At 39.6% G+C, this 13054-nt stretch overlaps 1 protein-coding gene across 2 annotated transcripts; it reads right to left on the reverse strand.

The window, feature by feature from the left end:
• Nucleotides 1-285: 285 nt before the first annotated feature.
• On the reverse strand, nt 286-12337 carry smad3b (SMAD family member 3b). 2 transcript variants are annotated; one of them, XM_028584232.1, is made up of 9 exons: nt 11830-12337; nt 7294-7487; nt 7043-7177; nt 6797-6886; nt 6664-6714; nt 4460-4672; nt 4220-4357; nt 3929-4073; nt 286-1810 (listed from the first exon to the last, which is right to left on the reverse strand). In XM_028584232.1, exons 1-9 carry the CDS (start codon nt 12030-12032, stop codon nt 1687-1689), a joined length of 1293 nt encoding a protein of 430 aa, XP_028440033.1. In that variant the 5' UTR covers nt 12033-12337; the 3' UTR covers nt 286-1686. The 2 variants fall into 2 exon arrangements, with proteins under 2 accessions (XP_028440033.1, XP_028440035.1); XM_028584234.1 differs by having other exon boundaries at nt 6812-6886; nt 11830-12336.
• Nucleotides 12338-13054: the final 717 nt, after the last annotated feature.

Genomic DNA, 13054 nt, shown 5'->3' on the forward strand with positions numbered 1-13054 from the left:
CACTGTATTAACGAGCCATGGTCTTAAAAAAAAAACTTAATCATTTTACTTGGTTGCAATTTATTTAATTTTCACAGATAACAAAACAATGGTCAATTTGAGAACAAATATTAGGCTACATGAAAAATCATGTACATAAGACTTGGAACATAAAACCTCCAACTAAGAATATCAAGGAACGCAAGTACTACTACAGATCTACCAACTACCTGATGCACTGTAGTACACAGTATTTCAGTTTAGCACTGTGTAACTGTTTTAAATAAATTACATGGTGACTCAGTCTTATGTACTATTAAGTACCTGTAAGTGCAGGATGAACATGGTGGCTTTATAGACAATGACAGCAAGCATATAACACATGCCTTATGTTGTAGCAATGTACGTATGTATGTAATATACAGTATTTACTGGACAAGCAAATTACCACTAAAACTAAAGCTTTACACTGATCAACACAGTAAATTAAGAACAGCATTATTTATCCACAAGGGGCATAGTGTACTATAGGCTGACAGTTAAGATAATAATGTGAAAAGATCTGCATTTATGTTTTCACTCTACATGCCATCGATGGATGAACCAAAGCCATGGTTGCTGCTAGTGAGTACACACTGAAGTCACACAGGTTCCTAAATCCAACCAGGTCACTATGATCACTCATACTGTATGTCCCTATTAAAATAACTGGTACAGTAATCCAATCTGTCACACTTAAGAACCAGTTGACCCTGGTTAGAAGGCTAGGTTTTGGGTCATTAAAGCAACGTTTTTCTGTGAATCTACTCATGCCAGAGGTCAGTCTGGTCCACTGTTTCAAACACTGCATGACTACAAGAAATTGCAAGCTATAAATATTTATGTACAATCATATTGAGGCAATAAAAAAAATATATTCCCATGCAGGACAGTATGCAAAAATAACTTATAAAATGTCTCTTTCACTGAGCAAAATAGTTTTCATACAAGGGTTCTTTTCAAGAAACAATAGTGCTAATGTCTATATTTTGTTTAAAATAGATAAAATACCAATTATATGATCAATCAGATAATTGACACTTTAATTCATACGGATACATTAATATGGGCAAAGTACCTTGTACTTAAGATAATAATTAAATATATTCTATTTAATCACTCCTCAGAATGACATTTTTCATGTTAATTTATGGTTCAATTGATAAATAAGCCTCTCAGTTCAGTGATTACAAAGAGTTTTACTGGGACACTGAAACACCAGTGATGATAGCGTATTTTAGCTAATTCATAGAATCAAAAATGTGTCAAAACATGTAAAAGGTGAACAAGCTGAAACTGTACCATCCCTTTAACTTGGGAAACAAACATTTCAATCTCATTTATAAAAAATATTACAACACTGAGCATGTCTGAATGAATTATGAAGAAAATGTGTTGTCTTTTGAAACCTATTGCAAATACCCTGTGGCTGCCCGTTGAACACATGAAAAACAAATAACCATCAACTGAAAACACTAAATAGTACTGAGCAAAGTGCTATAGATGTGAGGTGAAACGTTAGAGACAGCGAGGGAGGAGAGTGACTTGTTCATTTGATGAATAGCGTTTCTTTCCTTATTTTCACTAAGGGACGCTTAAGTTTTCCTATGTGGTTTGTAAATAAGTGTCGAAATGGGAAAGAGGGCTTCTGTGACGCATGTGCTGCTCCTATGACACACTGGAGCAGTGGATGCTGGGAGAACCCATCTGTGTAAGGACCTTGTCCAGCCACTGCAAAGGGCCATTGAGATGCAGTTCTATCCAGCAGGGGGTACTGGTCACTGTCTGGCGTCTGCAGGGTACAGAGAAGGAGAGGGGCAGCACAGCTTTTCATACTACATCATAATACCACACATTTAAAATCCTTGTCATTATGTCATTATCAATGTAACTTCATTTTAGTCAATGCAAAGATACAGTCTTCTTCAGTATTTCTTGTCTTGGTTGAATTTGCAGCAACACTTAAACCAACTCGACATGCTATTTCTGAAGTCATTCAAGTTTCTGTCCGAGATGTTTTCCTCCAAGGCGTTTGGTGCCAGAAATATAACATGCACCACTCATAGTCCAGTGGGAATCCCCCTTGCAAAGGGTGTCTGAAATGTGTTCACCTCCCACACCATGTCCCCTCACGAATGCCAGCTGCATTCTTCCTCTGTTACTCAACCCTCTTGCCTACTCACAGCAGCACCCACCCCCCATCGCCCTCTTTTTCCTTTCCAAGTCAGCTACTGTCTGTGCACAACACCCCTTCATTTTTTTCTCCCCCAAAACTGATGTCAATTATGCTGACCATAAACATCAAAGCCCTCTCACCTTTTTCTTCTTAAATTTGGGGCACAAAGCTTAATGGAAGTTTTGTGTCCTAAATGAGTGCAGTGCAACAGACTGAAGGAAAAAAAGAACCCTTAAAGCAAATGTTTACTGAACAGGGTTTTCCCTGCTATTATACGGCTTAGGCACATAAGTGTTAGGCGCATAGGTGTTTTTGCGCGCCTCTTAAGTGTATGACTGAATATGTACGTGGAGAGCATCTGGACAAGCCGACACACGGGACGGGCGTCCACTCGCTGTGTTCTGCTTTAAGAAAGCTGGGACAAAGACAACAACATATAGCCGGTGTGTTAATGCAGGTGCTTTATCCCACCTTAGAAAGCTGAAATAAGAAAAGCTAATTGAACACTTAACTATATATTGTTTTTTTATTTTTTTAATAAATCGCATGCCGCCATTTATTAATTAATTTTCACTTCACTCGGCTTCACGTCGTGCCTAACAGGCTACTATTTTGACCCTTTGCCGCACCTTTACTTATCATCAAGCTGTCATACTTCCTCGTAACACATCCTCCTGCTGCTGGCTGCAGGCATGATGGAGAAATGCAGCAGCAACACAATTCTAAATGGCACTTTTTTTTTTTTAAACTCCCGGACGTCTCGTAGACAAGTCGAAAGCCATATGCACATTGTGTAAAGCCAAATTAAAATATCACCGAAGCACGTCAAGCTTGAGCTACCACCTACAAGCTAAGCATAGTACAGTTAACGGGACTCAGGTTGATGCTAGTGGGCTCAGGCAAAGCACTATTTTGGAGAGTGCTACTCGCCGACCTGTTATTGAAACCAAAGTGCAAAGTGCAAACGCTGTCTCATCAACCGGTGATCACTGGACGTCAGTGAGTTATCAAAATTATTTAGAAGTTACTGCACACTATATTGACTCTGGTAGGTAGGGTTGGGTACCGAAACGTGCCGACCTAAACGGTAGTAACAAGACCGAATAAGAACGAAAATTTCGGTGCCTGACTTTACACTACACCTGACAGCAGGTAACGTTAGCCTACCTTTAGCTAGTAGCTGGATTAAACACGGTTAAAATGCTGACAGGTAACGTTAAACAGTGTAAAGTGTGACTGTATTTCAGTGTAGAGGATTCCAACAGCGGGACGTAACAGTCTGCTCTGCAGCGCAGCAGCTGCTGCTGTTGTCGGAACAACACAGACGGTGCGTTCACTTAAAACAGGTAGCCTCGTGCTGTGTTACCAGTAATTGTAAAATCCCCTTTTCCCATCTTGGTGGTTGTTTTTGTCGTTCAACAGCATTTACTGGTGAAATAAGTTATTGTTACAGTTATTACATCATTATTAAATCTTTAATTTTGACCAGGGCCTTAACAATAAACAAGTTGCTGACTGTTGTTTAGTACCCTTCTTTTTTCTTCTTTTGTTTACAGTAAATAAATAATAAACAAATACAAATCTTAAAGTCAAGTTCATAAAGAACTTACACAACTACATACACATACACAACTTTCTTTGCATTCATCTGATTCCCAATCAAGATACCCTGGTAAGAATTGCTTTCCATTGTTAATATGTACTTAAAAACAGTTCTGAAATGCAAAATAATACCTGTACTCAGCTCCCCAACCCTTGACAAAACTCATGCGAATGGTGCACATCCTGGTGAGTTGGTAGACGGCCTCAAAGCCCTGGTTGACTGACTGGGCGAGCAGGGCAGCAAACTCCTGGTTGTTGAAGATCTTCAGGTTGCAGCCTATAAAAAAAAAAAAAAAAAAAAATATATATATATATATATATATATATATATATATATATATATATATATATATGGTTTAGTTATGCTCTGCTCATTTGGCCTCTGATGGCTTCAAGTGTTTGTGTGTATCCTCTAATGCTAACCTGGAGGTATTTTGCAGACAGTGGCAGGATGCCAGCCATAGCGCTGGTTGCAGTTGGGACTCTGGACAAAGATGGCACTGTCACTGAGACACTCTGCAAACACTTCTCCACCAATGTAGTACAACCTTACGCCCCGTCCTGGAAAGGGAAGAGAGAAGATCGTCACTCAGCGCACAGCTACCTGCTGATTATGTCAAGAGCAAATATAAAAGGCAAGTCCATGCAAAATAAAATGAGTACCTATGTGTCTGCGTGTGAGCTCTACAGCTGAGTTGCGGTTGACGTTGGAAAGCAAGCCTAGACAGAAGCGTTCAGAGTTGGATGGGTCTGTGAATCCATCTACTGTGAGGGAGGGTTGGGAGGCGTGGAAAGTCTCTCCTACACGTTGGTTTAGCTCATAGTAGGAGATAGAGCACCAGAAGGCAGACTCGCAGTATGTCACAGGTTGTAAGTCTGTGTGAGCAGAGGGTGGGGTTAGATGGAGAGACATTAGCTAAGATACAAGCTCCGAGGTTTGTGAGAAAAAAAAATTAAGAAATCCATGAGAATAGGTACTGCTCTGTGGTCAAACAACCGTTTGATTGTGAAGAGCCACACAGCTGATAAAGTTTCCCTTTCCCATCACCCTCACGGCCCCAGCCAGGAATGGACAAGACATGACGTAAATATATATATATTTTTTTAACAATGTCCTCCTGGTGGCTTTCCACATAGATAGAATAACCTGGCAACCGGATATTATTATTATTGCATTACATTGAGCTGTCTGCTGCTGGCCTTTTCACATGCGAAGGACAGCCCATAGACAAAGACTCCATTCATACCACACTTACTCTGTTACTGCCCTGAGGCTAAGCCTCCCAGAGTCCACTGCTCCTGTGTATCGTGCATCTGTCTCTCTCACACACACTTACCTCTACAAAGATATTCTAATCTGATATTCTGTGGACTTAATATGAACAGCACCAATTTTTGGTTTACTGACTTGTTCACGTCCATCAGCAAAGTCAGAAGAGGGAAGTTTTACAGATAACACGTCTAATAATAATGTTGAAACTATCCTCCTAGTAAGGATGATTCCTTTATGGAGATACAATGGTACAATGTACTTTTAACAGGTACAATGTACTTTATAGTACAATTTAGGCTTCAGTGGATTAGTTAGAAAGCTTGGATGTGTTATTTAGTTTGTGTAACCAATACAAAATTAGATAAAAAGCCTAATGGGACTGTGCAAATTTAGTTTCAAACCAGCTTGAAACTTCAAAAATCTGATGCAAAATGATGAGATGTCCGAAATCTCAATTTACTGCTCACTTTTGAGTGTCCATTATAAAGAGAGAAGTGAATGAGTGAACACGGGAGGGATTTCAGACACAGTCTGAATCTCATTTCTCTGTCTTACCCCCATCCCCTTAGTTTTGTGCGTTCACGTGAGAGTAAGGGCTATCCAAATTCTCGTTTTGATCGAGGGGTAGGGCTAACGGGAAGGGGTAGATACCCCTTAAAACCAAGCAAAGTTGCGAGCTTACTTGAAACCGAGGGGTACCCAGAATACACTGCGCAACTGGCAACAATGGTGACCAGATCAACCAGAGAGTCCCATAAATGTAAGTATTTTCGGCTTAAAGAATTGATTAAAAAATTACGAGTCTTGTTTTGTGCTCTACACAGTCCTGTACATATATATTTGCAACAATGTTCTTAAAGCAACACTATGCAACTTTTAGCTGCAGCTGTAGTTCCAATGAGACAACCTGTAGGTCTAAAAGTTACATAGTGTTGCTTTAATTGAAACTTTTTTTAAAGTTTGCTACGCTAATGGTAATGCCAACGCTAACGTTACATTGCTGATTTGCAGTCCCGCATTTCTCTGCCTTGAATTAGCAGCGAATTTCGTTTGATATCAGTGCATAACACTACTTGCTTTGGAGACATCGATACGTGCTTTACATATACCGTCCTGTAGCACACACAGGGACGCCTGAGGAAACCCGGCAGCTGATCCACTTTCGGGCTGAAAACGAGCAGAAGTTTCTGCGTTCATTATGGTACTGTATTATTGTAATCATGTGTAATTAATTCCTGTTCATGCACCTGTACACTGTTGTTGGTTATGATACAGGACACTAATGAAAGAAATGGGGTTGGAGGTAAAGGTTACTGGCTAACAGGCATCAGACTGTGGTCTGGAATTTCAGAATAGCTGTAGGCTGAATCCCATTTCATGATATGTAAAACAGGAAAGCAAAAGCAAAATTTTTAACATAGTAAATTAATGATGTGATATAATGTAATTTGATTACATATGACATGTTTGTTGGGAAAAGGTCATGGTATAAGCAGTATTATAGTTTACATAATATAATTGCTACCAACCAGATAAGTGCACATAATGAATGATATGCTCTGTAAGTTAAGCTGACCCCTTTGGTTTTGCTTACCAAGATTACTGTTTGTGGGTGACACAGCATTGGGCGACAGGCTGGGTGAACCTGAAATAGAGTGGTAATAGAGGTTTGGTTCATGATCCAGATAAAGCATAATTAGAACAACATGAGCTTGAATTGTGTGTACCTTCATGTGAGTCACCTGTGTCCATGCTGTGGTTGAGCTGGTGATCATTTGTCTCACCATCCTCACTGAGATACCCCGGTGGGGGAGTTTCTATAACATACAAATATAAACAAAGATTAACACACTCCCGATCTCAGCATATCAAAGGTTTGACATGTTTTTAATTGTTAAAACATGTTTTTGAGACGTAATGACGGCTTTATGGCTATTTTGTTTGGGTAAATTTTAGGCCAATGTTATTCTCACCAGGAATATAGTTACTTTGGGGCTCAATGCCAGCAGGAAAGTTGGTGTTATCAGGGATGGATGGACTGTAGTCACCCAACGGTGGAAACTCTGCAGGGATATCTGTATGTCGTGGTACTAGGACAGGAGGCAAAACTGGAGACACACAGATACTTTCATTAAAGACAAGTTCAGTTCTGTAAACTGCATGGGAAAAAAAACATTATTTTAAATACAGTAATTTGGATCATGTGGCAATTAACTGCACTCACTTGGTGTCTCCACCCTCTGGTAGTGGTAGGGGTTGACGCAGACTTCATCCTTCTTGGTGTGAAAGGCAAATTCACAGTGGTCAACAGCCCTCAGCTCATGGTGGGACTGCAGGTCTGGCCAGCGCCACAAGCGACAGTAGATCACATGAGGAAGACCTTTTCTGTGGGAGACCTGCAGACGTCCATCTAAAGATCTGAAAGACAGCACCAAAAAGACTGTAGTGGTACATGCAGATTGAAGTGAATCAATCAATCAATGTCTTGGTTTGCTCTACGCTCAGAGTATTTTTGAATTATAGGATACAACCTTTAACATATTTCCTAGTTCAGAATAGATCAACATTACCTGAGGGCAGAACACCAAAGCATTTGACTGTCTGCGTCAGACCAGATACAAATATTTTCTTTCCGGTACTACTTATGCAGTGTGCTTCTTAATGCTTTTCCATTTACTGTATTAAAATACTGTCAGCATGAAAGAACATATTTTATGCCAACCATTCCCTCAGCCTTTACCACACAGCAGCACCGGTCAGGGAAACATCAGCGGTCTAAACCATCCTAAAATGACCCCAAATGTCAAATAAACATTTTGGAATATAAACAAAAGGCTAGACACAAAAGGCTATGGAAATTGGGTTTTTGATTATGATGTGATACTGACAAACTATGAAGTTTAAATTGCAGTGACTGTATAAAAAGAGAGCTGTTTGACCTTTGCGCAAAAAGCATATGTAACCGTGAAGTGTAAGACCCTACGTGTATATATTGCCATGAAACTTAAATGACTAAAAAAGGAAAGGAAGGACTCACATGGAGTCCAGTGTGGCAATTACTTTTTTCCAGCTGAACTCAACAGTTCAGCTCATTGTTAAGCTGTCAGATGAGAAACATGGTTTTCATTCTTTACCAAGGCTTGGCCTCCTGTGAAGTATGTCAGAAAGGACTTGGGGTTCAAGACAAACAAATTAAAGCTAGCTTGGTGCTAGTTTCAAGGTGACCAACAAAGCAACTTCCAGTACCAAACTCAATATCATCATTTCTAATAATTATATACATTTAGACTACGCTGATCAGGACATTAAACATTTGACAAAATCTAGAAAACTCAAAGCAACATTAGGATTAGATTTATTTATTATTTTAATCTCAGAGGGAATAAGGTGCATGGCAATCACATTGGAAATTACAATTTTGGTGCAGACCTCTGGCATGGTTATTTGGCAAGATGAAAAGCAGCGAGAGGAAGATAAAATAGCCAGTGTTTCCTGTCACAGCTGTAATATAGATCTAAATGAGCCACAGATTTGTGGTCTGAATCAAATAAGGTGAAATCTTTCCTATTAAAATAGGCCATTACTTATTTACAGTGACGTCTTTTGTTGACGTTACTGATTTACTGAGGCATTCCATCAAGAGCTAAGACTACAATGAGCTGCCACAACCATTTAATCTCAATGATGACAAGGGACACCTGCAATAACAAATTCCCACTGCCATTTCATGATTTAGATGGCAAGAGGATAAAGAACTCGTCAAATGTTCCAGGACAAAACAGAATCTCCTAAATCATAGGTATAAAGCTAAAAAATATATGTTATTTTAGACAAAATACTATATGTCATTTGCATTGTTAGATGACATAAAGAGTGTCCCATTAGTGTGGTTGGCCTAGCTCTGGCTAGTGGTTCATAAATAAAATTATATATATTCCACATTTTTGTAGTTAATGCATTTACATCAACAGCCAAATGATGCAATGGATAACCTCTTAACTTTTAATTCTCTCCGATTTAAATGAACAGGCTTTGGCAGTTTTTTTTTTAAATCTGAATAAAACAACTTTAAAAAAGAAGGCATTTCTACCTCAAGCAAGCAAAGATGCTAGATGGGACTGAAAAAAAAAAAAAGACCGTACCAGCGAAGTTTGAGCGGTGTGATACCTAAATAGCTGGAAACATCTTCCAAACGCACACAAGACCACCAAGCTTCCAGACTACATCAGTGACCACAGCAAAAGAGATGGGTTCAGACTCAACTTCCAGCACTGACTCCTGAATATTTTTGGACTTCTCATACCTCTACTGAGATTGGCCAGTGCTTTGTCTGGTCTCCCTGATTTGCCACTCTGAAATGCTGACCACTCTGTCACCCAGCTAGACTGAGGCAAACCTCTTATCCACCAGAAGAAACAACAACTGTGCATCAGTCAGTCAGGCATCTCAACACCAATGCAGCACATCCTGTGACAATCTTGAGTGGGAGAGAAACCACTTCCTGTTGAGTTTTGGTACCAGAGCCAAAACAATACTGCCCATTGCCTGCATATTAAGAAGCAGATGAAGAATCATAACAGCAAGCATACCACACACACTGAATCCCTGTATCCCTAGTCTCACTTTGCCAGACCTTCCTCCACATGCTGCAAAGAGGGTCTGGCTAGTCCACATAGCATTCCAGGATGGGAGAAAAACATGCTCTGGTTTATTGGCATTTATTTAAACCAATCACAATAGTCATGGGCGGAAGGAAGCTCCGCACAGAGCCGCTGAAAAATAGCCTCGGGAAGGAACTTGTTTTGGTGGAACATGTACATGCAAAAGTTGTTTTAATTGTGCAAAAGAAAACTCAGATTGGACAGATAGTCTAGCTAGCTGTCTCAATTTACCCTGCAGAGATCTGATGAGCAGTTAACCAAAGTACTCATAAATCGAACAGAGTTTAAAGCTCCAACACAAGAAAGCGGAAGGAAACGGACATCAGCGAAAAGACATGCATCCAGCGGAATTTCCTGCGGCACCGGAGCAATCCCAGAAGTGGAACGTCATGAGTATAGACTACTGTATCCCCAACAGACAGCAAGACAGCTGTTATTCTGTAAACCTACAGTCTCTGGACACACTGAACCACAATCCAAACAGTAGCCCATGCCCCTCCTAGAGCCTGGTGCACATTCCCAAGAACTGAGAAAAAGTTTTTAATGTAGGTTAACACACCATGATGTGGGAGTTAGGACTCCCAGTTTCATTAGCAATTGTGCTTGATTGAATATTCCTTGGCAAAAAATAAACTTTGAAGGATGCTTAACAATTAAAGAATTTACTAAGGGTCTATCCTACCTTTTTCTACAATGCTTTTTACCAGCAGATCCAAGATGCGTATCTTCCTTATTTATTTTATGTAGTAAAGTAATGACTAAAGAGACAAAATTATTTAAATTCTTTAAAAAAATAAAATGGAAATAGTAATTGTGCAAACATCATAATAGTTCACATTGAAGAAATTATGCAACATATTTACAGTCTACTTTATATTGTTATGTCTTTTGTTTGAGTTATCATTGAATTTCTTAACTATTTTTTTATTTAAGGATACATTTTAAAATCTGGATAGGACAACAGATGGAAATAAGGATCCAAGGCTAACACTGGCTCACAGTTTCCAACAAGTAAACTTATTAAGCTGTACAATATTATGGTTCACCATCCAACCAAAGGAAAACATATAATCGACATTTGAGACTCATCCAGACCACTTAAAATAAAACTGTACGTATGCACAGTCCTGCATCACAGCCCCCAAAAAATCTACCTTATATTATAGTATTCTGAATTACTAGTCTTAGACGAATGGGTATCCCATAAGGGGAATCCCAAACAGAGTCCACACACTCCAGTCTAAACATCCTCTATGAGTCAGAGAACTGCCTCACCGAACCAACCCTTCTTCTCCTGCTATTCATCACACGTGTGAACGGAGGACATAACGTTTTTCGTTTATGCAGCATAGATGCACCTCAGCTTCCATGTCAGCAGGTGAAACGTGCTTAGACATTAAAAAGAAAAACTTGCTTAAGCATTTGAGAAACACTTACTACTACGTACGTCACATTCATGGTTGTATTAGGAGAACATTCCAAATTGCTTAAATTGTAACTTATAGGTTACCGCTGCTCTACCGGTTCTGCTAGTTGTGCAAACTAGCTAACAATATAATGACAACATTCTCACATGTAACTTAGCTATGTGTTTACGGCCAGAGGCGCATCAAGTCTTCTTTACCTGACATTCATAATCATAACACAAGCTAACTCAACTAACGCTAGTGGCCATGTATCGGTATTTCAGACTGATAAAATGCCAATTGGCTGTTAACGTTACCTGTTTACACAAAAAAAATGTAGCTAAGATGAAAAGCAGGTTAAGTTCAACTTGATCAGCTAATGTTAGCTCTACTATGGATTGTTTTTAACCATAGCAGCTAGCTAAAGCTAACTATTAATGCAATCAAAACCCACTTCATAACATCACACTTTTTGAAATTGAAATCAAATTAATGAATTTGGTAATTTATTCAAAGTTAACAAATACAATTGCTTCACTAACAAAAGCACTAACGTTAGGCTTCTAATATTAGCTCACGCTAACTAGCAAGCTACTTAGCCAGCTAACGTTAGCTGCCATCAACCTTAGCTTGCCAGCTTAGCTAGCTAGCTAGCTAACTACGAGGCAGCTAGTTCGCGGTTTGTGTCGTTACCTGGGTATGGTTATGCATTTCGTGTTGACATTCTGTGTTGTGATGGCTTTTTCCAACTCGTCCAACTGTCCCGTCTTTTTCAACTTCTTTACAAGACTTTTGACAGCCTTTTCGCACCATTTCTCCTCTTGTCCGTTCTGCTCTCCCTTCTTCCAGCCAAGAAGCCTCTTCACGATTGGAGGAGTAAACGGTAATATAGACATTTTAAATTGCAACTTAAACAATTAGTTACAGTACTCTGATTTAATACCCAGGATTGCTAACAGTACAGTTGGTCGGTGCTATAACAAACTCCCAGACAGACGAGCGGCTGGTCGCTGCCGGGGGAGTCTGCAGCAGCGGCTTGTGTCGCAGGTTCACTCCGATCAAGTTGGCCGTCTGTCGGACTGGAGTGGATCAGCTCCCCCGCCAGCCAGGCTGTCGGTCTGCCCCTCCTCCCGCTCCTCAGTCAGCTGGTCTGTCCTCCACCTGCATCAACCGTGTGTGTGTCAAAACATTGCTCCTAATCCTACACATTACAGTACCACCATTAGATTAAACATTATTAAACAGGAAAAAGAAATGTAACAGCAAATGTTTACGTCCCTTTAGACTTTTAAATGTAGGATGAACAAAATGAAACAGTAAAACAACTCAACTAATGCAGTAATAAAAGCATTATCTCTGATAAACTACATTTACACCACTGGGTTTTGGTCATTTGTTTTTATTACCAATTCAGATGCAGTATGTTTACATTTTTTTAATAATGTGTCCACTTAATTTATTCATGTTGGGTTACCAGTGATTTAGACCCTGTTGTATGCATCTATTCAACATACCTCAAATTCAGGAGCCAAGAAATGGAAACAATTTTGTAATCAGAGATATGCAGAGGGTGAAAAGTGATCTTCTGCAACTTCTGCATTCACTGTCCATGAATAGAAGACCCTTTGGAGTAATCCCTTTCATCCCCTCATAAAAGTGATTTTATTTCACCACAGATGCATTTTTCCAGAAATAGATGACGGAGTGACTGTACATTCAGTGGTATTTTTTTTTTTATGGTGTTATTGATAAGTGCACCCCTGGCTGCTGCCTCCAGTAAACAGCAGTGCGCATGTGCTATAAATATACTCCTCCAGGACCAGCCCCTTTTCCTTCTCTCTATTTATAAACTCCATCAATGACTGCTGTCTATTTTTAGGCAAGTATTTGGCATGGCTTGTTACTTCCTTCTTAAATA

The sequence above is a fragment of the Perca flavescens genome, chromosome 8 (assembly GCF_004354835.1).
Source record: "Perca flavescens isolate YP-PL-M2 chromosome 8, PFLA_1.0, whole genome shotgun sequence".
NCBI lineage: Eukaryota > Metazoa > Chordata > Actinopteri > Perciformes > Percidae > Perca > Perca flavescens.